Raw genomic sequence first — 18905 nt, forward strand, 5'->3', positions numbered from 1 at the left:
CCGCCTTTACTATAGATAATATCGGTCTCTAGGGGACACGGGGCAGGAGCCTGGCCCACCCCTCTCAGTGAAACTGCCCACCCACGTGGAGAGCAGAGCTGTATCCCTGCTCAGAGCAGGCTTCCTGCACCCAGGGAGGGTCAGATCCTGCCTGGAGAGCTCAGAATCCACCAGACTGCAGACTGCAGGTCAGAACAGACCAGGCCAGGCCTGGGGGAGGGGAGCTACCAAGGGGCCCATCTTAGCCCATGCCTGGGACTCCCCATGCCTGTGACTGACTGCTGTCTTTCTGCCCCAAATGAAGATGTGGACCACATGGCTCCCTCCCCCATTCACAGCCTTCCACAGGGAGGTGCCCAGGACCTCCAGACTCTGCCCCTGTCCTGCCACAGGTGTATGTGGGTGGAAAGGGGGACGAGACACCAGGAACCTGGAAAGACCTGACACACACTGCTAAAGCTCCAGAGTCCAGCCCTTGGAGGGGAAGCACTTGGAAGGGGCAGGGAAAGCCAGCTCTCAGGAATCCTCTGCCAGCGGAAATAAGACCTCCCTGCCCCGCAACCCCTGCAAGACCCAGCCGGGAGCTCCCAGGGATCCTCACACAGGAACAAATGTGGGCTGGATGCCCCATCTGCAGCCAAGGAGCAGCCCCTCCTGGATGGCCTCTTATGGTAGCCAATGGAGGGGGCACCTGCCTGGGAGGAGCAGGGGTGACTGCTGGGGAGCTGTTCCAACTATCTGCAAGGCAATGTTGCTTCCAAGGCACAGGCTCCTGGCCTTGGGACACAGGAAGTTTTAAGCTGTGTGGGATGGGGGATCCTGCCAAGACCCTTAAGACCAGACCACTTCGGCCTCCAGATTTTAATCCAAAAATGCCAGGGGAGACTGCATCAGGAAATTTCAGGAATTTCAGGGCCTTTCTGAAAGGAGTAGAAGGTGGGGGCAGGATGGGACACAGAAAAGCACAAAGAAAGAAAGAGGCCGAGTGGGGTCTGAGCTGGCTCAGCATCCCCTGGGCTCTCCCGGGGACTGGCTGAGTGTATAAGCCCAGAAGAGCAAACGGGTGGGCTCGATGTTTATATCCACCACTGAAATCAAGGTCACCCTGTAATGTTCCTCCGTCTAAATTTCTGGACACTGGCAGCACTTTTTAAAATGACAACAAACTTGAAGTTTCTAGAACGTCTGCTGGTCTCGTCTAAACGGAGCCTTGGTGGCTCTGTCCAGACCAAATTAAACAGCCTGAGCCCAGAAATGCCCTCCAGGCGCCTGGGGGTATCCAGAGGCCAACTGGTGTGTCTGGCTGGCTGGAGGGGTGACAAATCCTTGGGCTTCTGGGACTGTGTTCCAGAGAATTCCATCCTTTTGGTCCCATATGCAACTCAGCCTCCAAATTTGGGAAAAACCAAGAGGGCTGTGGAAAGAAAGCCACTGTTGGACCATTTTTCCTCAGTGGCTTGGTCAACAGAAAGCGTAAATTTTTAAAAAGATGAAATTGCTTGGGGACAAGTCTCCCACCCCAGCCCCTGGCCACCCAGCACCCCTTACCCCTGGCCACCCCACCATGCCTCATCAGCACATCTTGGCCAACTGCATGCAACTTTGCCCCAACACAGTAAGTGAGCAGACACTCATAACCCTACACTGGGGGGCTCAGAGCCCAGTGGGGGTGCCTGGGTCTGGTCTGGCAGGAAGATGGAGCTCTATCCTGGGGGTCATCAGAGACTCTCTGGGCAGAAGATCCAACCCCAGCATGGTGAGGGAAGGGCACTGACTGGGAGACAAAGGGAAGGGGGTCGTAACAGCAATGTCAGCCAGGTTGAATCTTGGTAGCCATACTTAATCTCTGAATGTGGCCTACCCTGATCCCTGGGCATGTGAGAAAGGAAGGGACGCCAGCACTGTCGTCCTGGCACCAGGATGTCAGGGCCCAGAAGGCAGAGGAGCAGGCAGAGGTCACAGGTCACCAGGCTGGGAACTCCCTGGCTCCCACAAGGAAGCACAAGCCCACAATGTGTACATGTGCATCTCCCTCGGGGATGTCCATCACGAGTGGCAAAAGGCACCTGCTCTCCACAAGCAGGTCAGCCTTGCCCACAAGCATGGCCAGCCCAAGACCACTGTGTGCAGGCACTGAGCTGGCAGTGGCTGTCGCTGGCCCTAAGTGGCAACCTTCTTCATGATTTGTTTTCCCAGGCATGAGTCCCCCACACAAACACCCCCGGCTCCTCAGGCCTTTAGCGGTATGGGGTACACAGTGAAAGGGTCCCCATGGTCAGTGATCAGAGCACAGCTTTGACCCTCCCCAGCCCTTGCCTTCCCCACTCGATGGGACTGTCGCAGCTCAGAGCCCAGCTCTGCACCACACCCAGTTCCAAACCCACAAAGTGCTGCTAGACAAGAATGCCCAGGCCACCACGTGCCCCCCTCCTCCACGAACCTCCCTCTCCCCCCGCCTTTCAGGCTACCAGACTTGCTGCTGTCTTCATGGTCCAGTCACTAATGGCATGCCCCTGCACTGGACCCTGGAGACCACCATGTGGTCCACCCATCTGTGATGCCAGGAGGGGTTTGCATGGCGCTGGAAGGACACTGGGACAATCTCCCAGTCAGAGGAACCCTGCACCACACATGACCCCAGCCTCCAGGGACAGAAATGGCACTTCCAGGCAGAATGTCAGCCAGGTATGAAGGACTCTCTCCCACTTGCCAAGAGCCTGAGGATCATCCAGACTCAGAGGGAACCCCAGTCAGGCTCTGTGGGTGCTCCAAGTCTGCAGGATTTGGCATCATTAGTGGTGACCATGCTGTTCAGCTTTGTCCCCACAGTGGGATCAGTCAGGCTCTGGACTGTGTGACCTTCCATCACTCAGAAACCACCTGCCCTGTGCAAACACTCCCAGTTCTAACTGCAGAGGCAGGCCCTGCACCCAGTCCTACGGTCTGCATCTCAGCAAATCCCCAACAACCTGAGTGAGATGCTCACAGCCCCACTCCACCTAGGAGCAAACCACCCACCCCACAGCACACAGCTTTCAGATGGCAGCAGATGGAACCCACAGGGTCCCCAGGCTACATTCTAGCACTGCCTACAAGGCCTCACCCTCTGGATACAAACTCTGCCTCCAACCTCTTTCAAACCCTCCTGAAAAGTCACATACCGTGCGCAGCAAGCATTTCCAGGCTGATGCCTCCCAGATGAGGGTATTCCTGCCTCTTCTGGACTTGTGGCCCAGGTGACCCTCCACCCAGCTGTAGGCCGGTAACAGTGAGGCTTTTGCCACGGGGTGCTTCTGAGCCTGCCCTCCTCGTCTAATGAACTTGCTCGCAATGGGGACGATGGGCTTGCCCACCGCTGGGCTTGGGATACACAGAGCACCAACTCAGCAACGTTGATAGCCGTGGATCTGTAAAGAAGCCCAGCCCTCTCAACTGCAGGGCACACCACACCACTGCTCTGTCAGCTACAGAGATGCGAACCGTGGAGAGGTGGTGTTCCCAGGAGGCTGGAGTGTTGGCTGGAAAGCAGGATTCACCACGCAAGTGGCCCACTGTCATTAATTAGGGACAGATCTGCAGCCACTGCCAGACAACGAACCTTTTCTTCCAGGGAAGAAAGTGGCACCTGGACCCAGCCTGCAGCAGCACCCCAGTCCCAGAGGTGTCTACATGGCTCCTTGTCATCCAGGAGCCTCTCCCGTCCCCTTGGTCAGCTCTCCTCCTTGGTGTGGGCGGGGAGAAGGGGGTAGGGCCTGCAATGCCTCCAGGATACAGCTCAGAGGGTCTTCTTTAGAACAGCAGGGAGCTCCAGAGAAGGACCCACGTCCCCAGGCTCTGGGATCAGCGTCTGGCTTCTGGGACAGATCTGCTCCAACATCAAGGACACTCAGGATGCAAATCTGGTTACAGCAAACACTTCGGGGGGGTTGGGAGGGGGGGAAGTAGGCCAACAGCTGGCACTTGAAGCAGCTTTTGTTACACAAAGACCCGGGTTGTAATCGTGTTTGCGATAACAGATTTGGCCTGTGTTCACGAAAGAACATACCGTCCAGCTGCCCTGGGCCTTTAATGATATGCCCACCCAACAACGAGGAGTGAGATAAAGGAAGGGGTCGCCTTTGTGAGTGAGAAATAGTAGAAGGTGGGGAATCACCAAGACTCTAAAATTCCCATCAGCAAAACACAAAACGTTTGCCTCGCCCCAAAGCCTTGGAGAGGGCAAAGGCACCATGCAAGGAGTTTGTGCCCATGGAGGACACTGCTACCTTCTCAGTCCACTGGGGACCAGGGTGGGGACCCAAAACCAGACAGACTGAACCCCCCACTCATCCCCTCAGTGGTGACCACAGGAATGTGGCTCCCTCAATCCTCAGGAGAGTAGGGATGGGGAAGGCAACAGGGGAAGGGACAGACGGGGAATTAAATAAATGAAAAGAAAAGGTTGCTGCCCGGGAAGGGGACAGCTGTGTCCAAGATATGGAAGCACCAGCAGAATTTCCACACCCCCTACACATACACACACAGGTGGCTGGCCATCTGCCCTGCAGAGCTCAACATTCTGGCCTGGGTACCACCATTAGCTCAAAACCTCCCAGAAATACCCCAGTTGTCCCCTCCGCACCCCGCACCCCCACTCTCACCCATTGCTGGATTCCAGGGGCGCTGTTAGCTGGGTTTGAAAATCATCCCCAGAAACACCCTGGTTCTGAGCTCATTCTGCTTCTGGGGTTGGCCCCTGGGTCTCTCTGCCCCTCAGCAAACACATGCTCCATGAGGGGCGCCATGCCACATCCCAGCTTCAGGAGGGGACCATGGGCTGCTGAGAACAGTAGTAGAGCTTTCCTCTTCCCTTTTCCACCTACCTGGCAGAACTGGGTAGACGGGCCCACTGGAGCCCCTGACCTCTGGTCGCCCCTAGCAAAAAGAGACCCGTGCTCCTCCAGCTCTGCTCGGGCTGCTCCAGCTGCTTTCTGCAGACAGGCCACACTGACCTCTCTTCAGCCATAGCCTGGCCCCTCTGATGGCTGCAAGCTGGCCCCTCCACATGCCCTGGCCCCCTAATGAGCCAGCCAGCTCATCCTGACCTCCCCCGCTGCTGCTTGCTGCCTGCCTGCCTGCCTGGCCGGAAGGCTCTCCTCCTTTCTTCCCACAATGAAATTCCTACTTTCACTCAAGGTCCTTCTGCCTCCCCCGTCCCACTTCTTCCCCCACCCCTTAGCCAGCAGGCGACCTTTCCCTGCTCTGATTTGGAAGTTGCCAGTTCCTATCACCCATGATGAGGCTGGATTGCTCACTCCCTTGCTTTCCTAACCATCCCTTCCCCAGGTCCCACCTTTTGTCCTGCTGTCCAAGGTTATCCGGCCCCAGCATGAACATCCTTCCCACACACCAACTCCACTCCAAGTTCCAAGTGCGCAGGGCAGAGCCACCCTTCCATTCCTCTAGTCAGTGTACGGAACCCCTCCTGAGCAAGCTCACTGCTGCCTACCTGTGAACCACACGCACACTTCCAATGGGGAGGCCTGGAGGCTCCAAGGCCCAACCAACCCCCACTCCCAGGTGGACTTTTCAGGGCTCACATGGGAAGACTGATGCCCACAGAGTCCCAGAAGATCAGAAGCCCCACTCCCCAAGACGGCGAAATCTCCCCCGGGAGTCAGAGAGCTGCCAGCCGTCACACCAGCATGCTCCCTCTCAATGAGGCCATTGTCTTTGAACTAAATTTGAGGGTCAAGAAGCTGGCTTGGGAGGCAGCCCAGAGGCCACCAGATGGGGCATGACAGGGTGAGGATGGAGCTATACACAGGAACCTCAGGCAGGGGCAATGCCAGCATCCAGGATGCAGACAGGGCCTGCTGCTAAGATCACCGCAAATCCCAAACCTCCACCTCCTCTCCTGACAAAGGGCTCCCATCCAGACCCCTGCAACTTCTTCAGAAATCCCACCACCAACTCCACAAGGGAAGTCAGGGAACGAAAGAAAGCAGAGACCCGAACTCCAGCAGATCTGGAGGAGAGCAAAGAGCCCAGGACCTGAAGGGGGCAGTGTTTCTCTCCATCAACTCTTGTGGGAAAGGGATCTGATTGGCTGACTCTTGCCAATTGGAAATTTAGAAGGAAAGACCCCAGGGAAGTGGACAGGGCCAAAGGTCCAGCAGCGCAGGTTCACCTGGCCATCAGATGACAAAACAGATCTGGGGAGACCCCAGGGTAGGTATGCACCTCCACAGAGGTCCAGGTGGTCAGGGGCACAAGTCATCGCGGCTCTGGGAACCCCAAAACTGCCATTGTTCTGGGTCAGCATGAATGGAAAGTGCTAGAATATGGAGATATGCTCCCACCACTGAGTTGACCAAGTGGACATGACATTTCAGGCTATGCACTGCCTGTGGCATCCACTAGGTCACCAGTACCTCCTGGTGTCTCCCCCACACCCCACCCAGAGATGAGGCTGACCTCGGGTGGGTTGTGTGGGCAGCTGGATTTAGGACACACAGATTCCTGGTTCTGCCATGGAGTGTCGAGGACTTGGTCGATCACTTCCAGGGCTGGTCTGGCACCTGGCCGCCCATAACTCCTTTGAGCCCATTCTCTCCCCATCCCAGCCCACCAGAGGGCTCTGCCCTAGGCTGCCTCTACTGGGAGCCCCTCCGAGGGGCGGGGGCTCCGGGCCCAGCAGAGGCAGGCCCGCCCCTCAGAAACCCTGCCCAAAGCGCGGAGACCATTGTGTGAGCCTCCGTTCCCATCGCTTTATTTACTCCGGAGGACACAGGACGCAGGGCCACGGCACCGGCAGTCACGAGGCCCCCGCGAAGGCGCGCGCACACACAGGCCTGGGGTGGGGATGCCCGGGCCATCTCGGAGGGAGAAGCCCCCCCTCCCCCGCTCCCCCAGACTCCCCACACTCTAAACTCTGAAGTGGGAAAAAAGCAAAATACTGTCCTGGACCGCGCACAGGCCTCCTGAGCTCAACTCTGGGAAGCGGATGAGGATGTCCCGAACCTGGACGGGGACCATGGGACGCCCCACTGCGCCGGGCCCGAGGGCTGCACAACTTGGCGGCCTTCCCCGGCCGGGATTCGGCTCAGTCCGACCCCGGAGCTGGCGTGGGGGAGGGGAGGGCTGTCCACCCGGCAGAACGCGGCCGCCCACTCAGTCCGAGGCCGGTAACCAACTCTTAACCCAGCATTCAGGACCGAGGGGACCGAGAGCTGCGGGCGAGCGCCAGAGAGAGGGGACCCACTGATTTCCGAGAGCGCAAAAGCGCGTCCCGGGTTAGTTCCGAGGAAGCCGCGACAGCCCTCGAGGAGGTGGCTGTCGCTCGGCAAACACAAACAACAATAAAAGGAAGGAAACTCAGGCGGCAGCGCGAGCATGGGGTCCCAAGAGGGTGCCGGGTCCTCACAGGCCCCCCCCCCCATTAGGGTCCTCTACATAGGCGACGCGGACAAGGGGGGCGCGCGGCTCTCTCGGCTGGAGGGCGACCCATCGGGGTCCCGCCTCCCCTCTGCCCACTCCCGTCCCGCGCCAGGCCCTCCTGGAGGGTCCAACCCAGTTCGCCCGCGGCCGCAGTGGCCGGCCCGGCACCCACCTTCGAAGTCCGAAATGATCCCGTCCAGCTGCGCGTTGACTGCGGGGTCGGACATGGTGGCTCGTGGGCAGGGAGTCGCGCAGAGGGCGGCGGCGAGGAAGTGTGTCCCCGGCCGGGCCCGGGCCCTGCGCGCTGGCTGGGGCTCCGCGCCCGCGCTTCTGCTGTGCAGAGATCGCCGCCGGAGCCCCTCGGCCCCCAGGAACGGCTGAATGAATGGGGGAGGAAGGCGGGCGCCGGCCCCTCCCCGCGCACGACGCCCCCGCCCGCGCCCGGTCCCCCGCCCCGCCCCCGCCTCCCTGGCGGATCAGGTTCCCGCACCCGCGGCCCGGCCTCCCCGATTCGCACTGGCTGCTCAGCCCGCCTGTCAAGGCCGGGACTGGGGGGCTGGGGCCGGAGCTACGGCCGCGGGGACCGCAGAGCCCGGGACCCACGACCTGAACCCCCCCCCCCCACACACACACCCGCACACCCGCCCCTTCTCCCCGCCTGGTCCGCGCCTTGGGGACGACGAAGGACGCGGCCTCAGCCCCTCCCCCCCGGACGCCCCGCTGCGGCCAGATGTGGGCGGATGTGGAGGCCCGGCCGCGGCGCGGAGGCAGGCGGCGAGGGGGGACTAGATTCCTCTCCTTCCCGGGGACCCAGGGTTCCTTTTGCGGGAAGTTTTATTTACGCAGTTGAAGTTCGCCAGTGCCTCTTCTGCGCGCTCAGCGTCTGCAAGGGTTAAGCAGCAGCGCGGTCTGCCGGGTCCGCCTGTTGACTGCAGAGCCGGAGGGGCGCGGGACAATCGAGGAAGTCCACAGCCTCCTATCCATTGAAGAAAAGTACCCCTCCTCCACCCCTGGGGGAGAAGACACTAGCAGAGAGAAAGCATGGGGCAGGGATGGCCACCCTTGTCAGAGGAGCCAGGGATGGGTTCCAACTCCCCGCCCTCTCCACAGTAAGGGATTCCTGAGCGCAGAGTGGACATCGGCCTTCCCCCAAAAGAGAGAAGGTATTAGTTCCTAATATCTGAAGGAAGAGATAGGAAATGGGAAAGGCTGGACTGCTCCCCTGCGGCCTGGCCTTTCTCTGGGGACTTCTTCATCCACTGGACAGACAGGATTAAACCTCTATACCCAATTGGGAGAAAACTGATGGGTCAGTCAGAAGCAACAGGCGCCATTCCCCAGGAAGGGTCCCCACAGGAATCAGGGGGAGGGGGCTTCCCACTCCCTTGGCTGGTCCAAGTGCATGCTCCAGCTGTATGCTCCAGCCTCCACTACCTTAGGCCCAGGTCCCCGGAAGAGTGAGGATTGACAGCAGCGGGTAACAACCCTCTGGAGGAGTGGACAACTCTTTTCTGGTCCTGAGCTCATCCTGGGGCTGGCCACTGTGCTCTCCCTCCCCTCCCCACCCTTGTGAATGATCTCAAAAGGCAGGGGATACTGAGGCCTAAGGCAGAGGTGGATTGGGCTCCAGGGTCTCTTTGGGAGAATGCGCTATGCTTGGTGGACTTTTTAAGTTGCTGGAATGGACTCCTTCCTTTTTATAAAAAGCAATCACTCCCTCCCTCATGCCTTGGATATTTTGAACTATTTTCAACCAAGTCAGTTTGGACGCGGGAATTACAAAACCACAGCCATTTCAGATGTGCGCACACCCTCCCTCATCTGCCTGAGTGCCTTCTTTCAGGAATGGATTCTTCACCACCACGAACAGCACCCAATGGCTTCCACCAGCACCTGGGCCTGCCTGGTAGTCTACCTGCTAGTGGGTCACCTGTCTACTCCAAGTTTGGGGTCCCTAAGAAGCTCAGCCCAACAACACAGAGCCCTGGGAAGAGGCCCAGTCTCCGGGACAGTGTCCAATCTGGGGACTGCATTGTTCTCCAGTGTTGTTATAAAAAGCACCTGGTGAGTGTAGACACACCCATACAATTGTTCGGCCCAGAGCTGGCGTGGACTTCTACCAGATTAGCAGAGGGCTGCTTATTGTGGAGACGACATACTTGTGCTTATTTCTGTGGGGAGCCCAGCCAGGGTGCAGGTCTCACCAAAATGCTTCTTGATGGAAATCCAAAGGACAATGGCAGGAGAGAGCCAGCTTCCCAGACCAGAAAGTTACCCTCGTCAGTGTGACCTGGTCCCATGCCCCTGACTCTGCCCTTCTGGCTACATTAGAGGTCTAGGGACCTCAGATTCGTAAGCCAACTTGGATTTGGCCACACTCCCAGCAGGAAGTTCGCCCTTGTAGTCAGGCACTCTACCACTTGAGCCACACTCCCAGCCCTAACTAACTTCTCTAACTGTACATCATTTATTTCTCTTTTTCTTTTCTGTCCTCAGAGGAGAGAAGAAAGAGTAGGGCACCACCCTCCACATCATAATTACCTTCTCCAAACTGAGGACAGTCCACTTCCACTTGGCTTTGACTCTCAGCTTAAACCATCCTCTCCCCTAGCCCTATAGTTATTGCAGCTATCCTCTTATCACTCCTTGGCTGGGCCCCCTCTGGGGTTCCAGGACTTTCACAAGGCTGGATGACCATAGGATAGTGAGGGCCTCACCGAGCTCCTCTCCTAGGGGTTGGAGAAACAACTCTGGCAGAGGCCCCGGGCAAATGAGCAGAAACCAAGAAAAATGGGCTTAAATATGGCCAGAGAAAGAGGATAGAGGCTCTGCATTCCACACTGAAGCACCTTCCCATGGTCGTAAGGGGAGGCAGGACCACGAGTAGAACAGGCCAAAGGGAAGGTGTGCTTAGAGGGATGCTGAAGAGACTACTGCCTCCCAGGTGCACCAACCCCCTAAAAAAAAGCTATGTCCTGAAGAACCTCAGATTGTGACCTGACTCTATTTAAGGGTCTCTGCAGGCATAGCTGCAGTCAGGATCTAGAGATGAGACCATCCTGGTTTAGGGTGGGCCCTATATCTGATGACAAGTGTCCTATAAGAGACAGAAAAGAATGCATAGAGACATGGAAAGAAGGCCACGTGAAGGCGGAAGCAGAGCTTGGAGTGGCCAGCCAGAGGCCAAGGATTGCCTGGAGCCACCAGGAGCTGAACAAGGCAAGAAAGGTCCTTTCCTGGTGCCTGCAGAGGGTGCTGCCCTGTGGGACACCATGACTTCAGACTTGCAGAATCCAGAAATGAGAGTGTTCACATCTCTGTTGTTTTAGACCAGCCAGTGTAGGGTGGTTTGTACAGCAGCCATGGGAAACCAATGCAGACCTTGAGTTTCCAGTGGGACTATCCCCTTTAGGTCAAAGATGTCTAAGAAGTCACCTGTGGGCCAACCTGGGCAAACAGTTCACAAAATACCCTATCTTTAAAAAAAAGGCAAAAATTACAAAAAAAAAAAAATAAAAAGGGCAAAAAAAGATGGAGTGGCTTAAGGTGTAGTAGCCCTGGGTTTGAATGCAAAAAACAAAGAAAAGGCTGGCTGACACCTTCTGGCCTTTCACTGTCTTGGGGAGGGGCTCAGAGGCCAAGGCTCATAGAAAAGCAGTAGCAGGAATCTGTAAGAAGGAGGTGAGAGGAAGCCCCTGGAAATGGGAAGAAACAAGCCCCAAGAGAAGCCCACAGCCCTGGAGAATGCACCACACATAACATGGGAAAGAGGACAGAGGAAAAGCTGAGCGGAAATGGCATCACATCAGAAGCCCTGACCCCACGGCACCCAGGTACAGCCCTCAACAGGGAAGCTGAGCTGGCCAGGAAGCGACTCAGCAATGGGGCTGGACACAGGGAGGACAGTGGCACTCTGCCCAGCCACACTGCGCCTTTGGACAGGACACTAGCTAGTGGCAAGACCTAAGCTTCTCAACAGCAGGATCCAGACGAGTTTATCTCTGCCTGAGCCTTCCACAGCCCTCAAGCTCCCTCAGACCTCCATCTGGAAAATGGCAAGGCCAGTATCCACAAATCACTCTTGCGTCCTCTCTGCCTCACCCACCACCTGGCTAGTTTCTACCTCCAGAATAGATGTCTCCCTCCTCCTGCAGTATGCTGGCTGTTGTGTCACCACTAGCAACCTGGCTTTTAAAAAAATAACACAACACCTGTTCTGCAGCATTTGCCCCTTCCTGTGGTATAAACAGTCCCAATGTGAAACACTCCTTTCCAGTTACCAAGGTGACACCATCTACTTGAAAACTGGAAAGAGCTGCCACCAATATAATGTTTTTATCACACAGGTTCAACCTCAAGGTACAACAATCGGGCTGGAGGCTGTAGCTCAATGGTACTGCTTGCAATAGGCCCTGGGTTCCATCCCCAGCATCCAAGGACACACACACACACACACACCACACACACACACACACACACACACACACACGATAAATATAGCAAAAAACAAAACACCCTAGGAGCTGGGAGTGTGGCTCAAGTGGTAGAGCACCTGCCTACCAAAGGTTAGGCCCTGAATTCAAACCCCACTACCACCACCACTGAAACAACAACAAAAAACCTAGAAAGTAATTAGTTTTGTGCATTCTTTTCTTTTGTTTACACATAATTGCCTTAAGTAATTTAATTTTTATTAGATAAATGTAGTGTTATTTAATTTTACAATTTATTTTTCTAATTAAGCCATGCATTCAATTGTGACAGCAGAAAATTTACCATTTTTTTTAACCACGTTTAAGTGCACAGTTCAGTGACAGCACACACACTGTCCTACAGCTATCACTTCTGTCCATCTTTTCATCTTCCCCAAGTGGCACTCTGTCTCCATTGAATGGAAACTCTGCACAGTTCCCTTTGCCATCCCATCTCCCTGCTTGGACCACAATGTCCACTGCAGGCCTCCGGATCCGCCTGTGCAGCCTGGCAGTGGGGACAGCTGACTTCTACTCACTGTGCAGGCCACACAGCCCATCACACCATTCACCTGGTGGCTTGAGGCAGCCAGGGGTTCCCTTCAAAGGGGCACATACCATTCTGTTCCCCCAACTTCCCAGTTACCAGCCCTGCCTGCTCTGTGCGGAGTTTACAGCAAACCCTGGGTGAGCTTATCTCCCAGGCAGTGGACTTTCTAAACAAAGTATCAGTCTTCTAAATTCAGGGTTTTGAGTCACCCAGGAGGCTCGGAGCCTTGGCGTCTAACAAACGCTCTGCTTGGCACTCCCACATGCCCAATTCTGATAACAGCAAAGACACTTGCAAATTCTACAAGTTACAAGGATATTAAACCGGATGAGACCCTGGGAGCAAGGGCAAGGCCAGAGCTGTCACACAGAGGGCAAAGGACCGGGTGGAAATTGTAACCCTCTCTGTTGCAACCCCGCCCGCTCAACCCCTGATCCCAGTTTGGCTGGGAAGGGGTCAAAGCCCCCAAAGTCTGAATAACCATCCAAGGTTGGAATAGCTGGATCACAAGCACCAGGGGATGAAGACACTGCCTGCCACCCTCCTGGGCTCCACAGGGGCTGAGCAGAAGCCTCAAGGCAGCATGGGTGTAAGGCACACAGCTTGCCCTCTAGCTGTGCCAGCCTGCAGCCATCTCACTCCAGGACACTTGGCTGGACTGCATGTCTGCCCCAGAGGGACGGACTATGCCCCGGGGCCTGCAGTGTCCTGGCCACCCTGTTTCTCTCAAGCAGCCACCCTGCTCTGTGGGGGCTGGGGCTGGAGGCCGCACAGCACTAGTGCAGTGTGGGGATGAGGGCTGAGTCACCAGCCTGCCCTACTTCCACGTCAGCAGGACAGGGATCTGAACAGAGAAGAAAGCATTTATTTTTAAAGTCACCATAATGACCCGGGCGATGTCATCCCCAGGGAGACCCCCCCCCCCCCATCTGTGGACTGTGGCCACTGCTCTACTAAGGCCCTGCCCACCCCACTGTGGAGACCCAGCGGGTGGAAAGCAAGAGGTCTCAGGTAGGAGCAGAGATCAGGCAGTCCAGGAAGGGCACAGAGCAGAGAGCCTCCTTTCTCCCTCCTTGCCTGAACCCTCATACACTTACTTCTTGCCTGTGAGCCCCCTATGCCACCCACAACCCCGCTGGAGTTCTCCACCTGTCTCTAAACACACATCCACCCTACTCTTGAACACTTCGGGGGGGTGGGGGTAGTCAGCACCCATAAGTGCTACTCACCCTGCCTTTGGCTAGTTTGGATTGTTCTAAAAAGATAGAGGCTGGGGTGTGGCTTAGGGGTACACCACCTGCCTAGCATGAGCAAGGCCCTGGGTTCCACTCCCAGCACTGCAAAAATTAATTATTAAGAAGTGATTGAGAAAAATGGAGAGATGGGGTAGGGGAGAGAGGGAAAAAGTGAGACCATAGACAGGAAGAGTGAGAGGGGTCAGCCTGTCTGAGGGCCCTGACTCTGGGGCTGGGTGTCCACCTTGCTCTTTGTGGAGCAGCAGTGGGGAGAAGACATGGACTGTGGCTCAGTAAAAGCTCTGTCTGGAACTTGTTCCTCAACCCTCGGTTTAGAGGAGACTAAGATGTCAGTGTCTGCAGTGGAAACTAGCCAGCTAGGGACTAGGGCACTGACCCCTCTGCATCCCCAGCCAGGACGTACCAACAGATCCTGGGAGCCTGGAGGGGAAGCAGAGAGCATCCAGTGCCCTGGGAGAGCCCCAGCTTTCCACGAGACAGTGGCTCGGAGGACATGTTTCTGGACCTGAGAGCCTGGCTAAAGACATCCTAAAGGCATAGGGTAGCCAGCCTCGCAGACACACCTGGGCTCTGTTCCCATCTTGGTCATCTTGGTCCTGGGTGCCCTAGGATATATCCCAGAGGGCAGATCTGGAGTTCAGAGAGAGGAGATCCAGCCTCCAAATGCCAGGTGGCAGGACTGAGCAGGCAGGTCCTCTTCCTGTCCCTTTTCCTCACTTCCACGGCCCCATGGGAGCACAGAGAAGCAAGAGGAGGGGCACTCGGCTCTGCTCAGCTCACTAAGGAGGAACTCCCAAGCCACAACTGTTGGAGAAACAACAATTAATGACTACGGGGGAGGGGCGCGTGGGCTGGAGTTTTTCACCTTTCCCATTCTCCCAAGGACTGAGAGAAGTTTTTGCACCACCAACTGCGTGTCCTGTGGTCCACAGTGAGCCCTAAGGGCGATGGCGGCAGCAGACCACTCTTACCTGACACAACCAGTCCTGGCCCAATGCCTTGGAAACAGAATGGTCCTGTGGGAGGGAGGCAGTGGGAGGGAGGCAGGAGTGGGTATGTAGGGGGTCTTCAGACAACCTGGTCTCACTTTCTCTGGGTGGCAGTGCTTCCCACCCTGAGAGTGGCTGGAAGCCTCAAGCAGCCAGAGCAACCTAAATGAGCCATTGTCCCTGGTATGAAGTGTGTGACCTCAGGAACCGATAGACTTGTTGTTACTGCACCAGCCTTGTCCTCCATCCCTTTCTTCCCCAGCATGAGTCACTGGCCCAACTAGGCCTGTGCCAGGGGCTTACCAGCTCTACCAGGCCATATGAGGGGAGGGAGAAAAAGAGCTGGGACCACAGGCCCAGGGACCTGCACAGCATCCTTGCAGCATCTACACCCAGGGGTCCGGAAGCCCAGGGGAGGCCTCCTTTGGCTGCTTCCTGGCTCCTGAGGACCTGGGCAGCCGAGCTCCTACCCATTTGGTGACAGACAGATTTATAGGAGACTCCTGCAAGCAGGGAGCTAAAAGGTGACCTCATATGGAAACAGAGCAGGAAGGATTCGAACAAAACAGGCCAAGGCCCCTGGGGGTCAATTACCACTTTACCATCTTGGGGTGGTAAGTCCCCAGAGCTACAGCAAGTCACAGACAGACTTTGGGGTTTGATTTGTTTGTTTTTAATTAATAATAAACACGGCTTCTCCCCTGATTCAGCTCAAGGGTCTAGGGATGCAGCAGGTGCAAGCTGGACTGTTGCCCTCCCCAGAGGCTCAGGTACGCCCCACCGAAGTTCCAAGGTGATGGCAGAAGGTCCTTTCTAAACATAGATGTGACCTGCCACTCCCCTTCTCTCAGTCCTCGGCTTTCCATCACCTGCTGGATACAGAGTGAGCCACCCTCTGACCTGACAGCCATATCTGTCTCCCTCCTGCCCACAGGTCCCAATAAGCCAAGTGCTATACCTCTGTCCTGTCCTGTTCTGTTCCTTCTGCCTGGCAGACCCTTCCCTCCCTTTCTTCCTGGCTCAGTCTCCTGCCTTCTTCAGGCCTCCACTCAGATGCTGCTTTGTCCAGGAAGCCTTCCTGGGGCACGTGGTGGAGGGACTTTCCTCTGGGCCTTTCCTCAGTTTTCCTAGTCTCTGGGCAACCTGTATCTTTCTCCCCATGTGGCAGCCAGGAGACTCCCCGCAAGTGTGTGATGACTGAGCAGAACAGAAAGCCTTTTGAAAAACTGGAGCTCTGCAGACACATGGCAGCATCACCAAGTCAGAATGAGCCAACAGTGAGCCCAGCGCTCCCTTGTCCTTGTCTGCCCCTGCAGGAGTCAGAAGTGGGTAGAGGGATCAGAGGGTAGCTTGGTGGAGCAGAGACTCAACAAGCAAGCCAGGTAAAGAACAGTATCCTCTTGCTTCAGGGAACCTGGCCAAGGAGACAAGAAGCAGTGAGTGGCACCCACCACGCCAGCAGTCAGTCCCACCCTCCAGATGGGCCAGCTCTCCACACAGCTGTTCTCCAGCAGGAGACATTCCTCACCTTCAGGAACAGGGTGGGGACATTCCCAGACAGGGCCACATCTACGCTGGTGGCAAGAACCACAGAAACTGGGCCTCGGTGGCTTGTCCCATCCATATGGCCATAGGCCTGGCCTGGGCCCTGCCATCTCCTCCCTGTCATCACACATCTGGAGGGGAACAGCCCTAAGAGCAGAGAATTTGCCTGGTTTGCTAATGGTACCCCCAGTTTGGGGCACAGACTTCTACACAGACCCAAGCAAACCTTTGACACATGGGCATCTTTTTCCAGGAGGTAAATTCCCTGACATTCCAGGTCAGGGACTCACCAGATGTGAGCACATCTCACAGACCCCAGGCCCACCTCCCATACCTGGGGCAAGGAAACCACATGGTGTGTGGAACCTTCCAGGCCAGCAGAAAGTGCAAGGCCCATCTGTGGAGAGGTTTGACCATTCAATTATGAACAATCTAGAACATTTATCTAGGAAAACAATCCAGCTTTTTTCAATAGGGGACCTAAAATCTCAGAGCCTATGTCCTGTTCCTGCAGAACCATATCACTTTCCTAATAATGCTCACCCTGCTGTTATCCGAACTCCAAATGGCGGCACCCAACCTCCTTCCAACAGGTTTCCAAACTTCCCCATCCATCACTACATTTTTAGCTCTGACCAGGGGAACTCACATTCAGAATGGTGACCTGAAACAAAGCAAGACCTTCAAAAGGACGCCATACTTTCTCCAATAGGGTGGCACCTACTACAAGAGAACTTGGCCTGCAAATCTTTGAGGAAGAGTCTCACTAAAAACTGATGAAGGCAGCCAAGCGTGGAAGTACACACTGTAACCCAGTACTCAGAAGATGGAGGCAGGAGGATCCCAACTTCGAGGCCAGCCTAGTCTACATAGCAAGACCCTGTCTCAACTGAAGAAAAAAAGAAAGAATGAAGACAAGCAAAACTGAAACGATGGCACATGGGTCAACACTTAGTGCCCCGCTCTGTGGTGGGGGAAGGAGAACGACACTTGCACCGTTGTTGGTTCCCACTGTGGCCAGTTTCAACCTAACATCCCTGAGTGGGGCTGGGAAGAGGTTGTGCACCCAGCTGGCTGAAAAACTCAGATAACTACCACTTGTTCTTCCCTGGGAAGGGGTAGACGTCTAGAACATCATGCTGCATAGACCATGGATGGTCAACTGGCTGACCATCCCAATCAGTCAGAAATCTTGAAAATGAGACTGAAATATCAGCCATTGAGTCCAGTTCCTCAGGATAACTACGAGGTACTTTGAAAGGCATCAAAAAATAAGACAGATGCACAGATGGGTGGAAGGGTGGACACAGATGGACAGGCAAGTGATAAAGGCAGTTTGGAGTTCACTGTAGAAATCCAGATGACTGGTATTACAATATTTTCAACTTCACTGTGTGTTCGAAAATTTTCACAATAAAGTTTAAAGAGAAAAAGGTAACAGGGAGCCATTATAGCTGTTGGAGCTGAGACCCACAACAAATCATGCTTTGGAGTGACAGCCCTACCAGTGGGAGGAGGGGTGCCTCTTTCAAGTTGCAAAGATACCTAGTGATCACGTGCGTCTCAAGGATGAAGCCCTCCTTGGCACAGGCAGCCCCTCCTTCTCATCTTCCTCCCTCCTGGCCTAGAACATTCTGCAGGTGAAGGAAGCCAGGTCTCTGTCCTGCTCTGTGCGCACAGCCCCTTCCCCAGTGCCTCAGGTGTCTGCCTGCCCCTAGAGGTCACCAGCAGCACAGTACAGCCACCTGGCTGACACTCAGGATGTCTGACCGACAGCCTCTTCAGCTATGCTCTCGTGACCTCACAAATGTCCTGCGTCATAGATAAAGCCGCTAGCAGCTTCCTCTCCCACAACACTGTCCTGGCAGCACGAGTGGCCCCCGAGTCCCTCCTTGGACTTGTGTCTCCTCAGATGCCCACCGGCCCACAAAGAGCTGAGCACTGTAGTCGGTCCTGTGCAAGGCCATCCTCCTGGGTCTGGGGACCCCACTTGGAGAGCCAGTAGGGGCAAGGAGGAGGAAGAAAGGGAGGGTGGGATGGGGATGCAGCTCAGTGGTCAAGTGTTTGCCTAGCATGCACAATGCCTTGAGTTTGATACCCAGTACCGCAAAAAAAAAGACAAAGAAAAAGATGGAGGTTGGGAGGAAGAAGGTCTCTCATTCGATTCTTCCACACGTGTTCCAAGGCTGTTCTTCTGGGTCTCCATTGCTCCAGGAGGAAGCAGAGGGTCACAGTCACATGAGGTTCTACAGAACAGAACTGCATCCCAAATCCCTGACACATCTAAAGGCAGACAGCTGGACTGGAGGCCACCCTATGAGGTACCCTGCATAGCTGGAGAAGCAGGTCAAGGAGTCCCTGCATGGTAACAACAGATGTCTGTGGGTCAGAGGAACAAATGGGGCCAGTCTCCTCCAGAGATGACCTTCTCAGGGGCTGAGCTGGGTCACCCAAGAGGGGAATTCTGGTCGCCCAGCATTCACGTCAGGTCTAGGAACCCCTTAGCCAGCTGGGAGAAAAGAGTACTATGTTACTAGGTGCTTCACAGGCTGGGTTTCTTCTGAGGATAGAAATCCAGAACTCTGGCCCAGACAAGGGCCCAGCCCACTTCTAGACCCTCCTGAGGCTTGCTCAGGTCTGACTCCAGTGCTCACATGGAAGGTTTTTGGGACGT

The 18905-nt window shown here is 55.7% G+C and overlaps 1 protein-coding gene and 1 long non-coding RNA gene across 5 annotated transcripts in view; both read right to left on the reverse strand.

Moving 5' to 3' along the window:
• Positions 1 to 18905, reverse strand: part of Septin9 (septin 9) — a 153372-nt gene that overhangs the window by 87982 nt on the left and 46485 nt on the right. Inside the window, exon 1 of one of the 4 annotated variants that reach the window (XM_020178979.2) lies at positions 7592 to 7813. The exons of 2 other annotated variants lie outside the window; for them this stretch is intronic. In XM_020178979.2, the coding sequence (XP_020034568.2) occupies positions 7592 to 7646 (55 nt within the window). In that variant the 5' untranslated portion in view covers positions 7647 to 7813. Of the gene's footprint in view, positions 1 to 3161; positions 3307 to 7591; positions 7814 to 18905 lie in introns of those variants that run through there. One more of the 4 variants, XM_074045040.1, reaches the window with a different exon arrangement.
• Positions 14661 to 18116, reverse strand: LOC141413665 (uncharacterized). Its single transcript, XR_012438410.1, has 3 exons — positions 16775 to 18116; positions 16215 to 16378; positions 14661 to 16100 (listed from the first exon to the last, which is right to left on the reverse strand). It is a non-coding gene; the product is annotated as an uncharacterized lncRNA (long non-coding RNA).

Source organism: Castor canadensis, chromosome 11 (genome assembly GCF_047511655.1).
Source record: "Castor canadensis chromosome 11, mCasCan1.hap1v2, whole genome shotgun sequence".
NCBI classification, from domain to species: domain Eukaryota; kingdom Metazoa; phylum Chordata; class Mammalia; order Rodentia; family Castoridae; genus Castor; species Castor canadensis.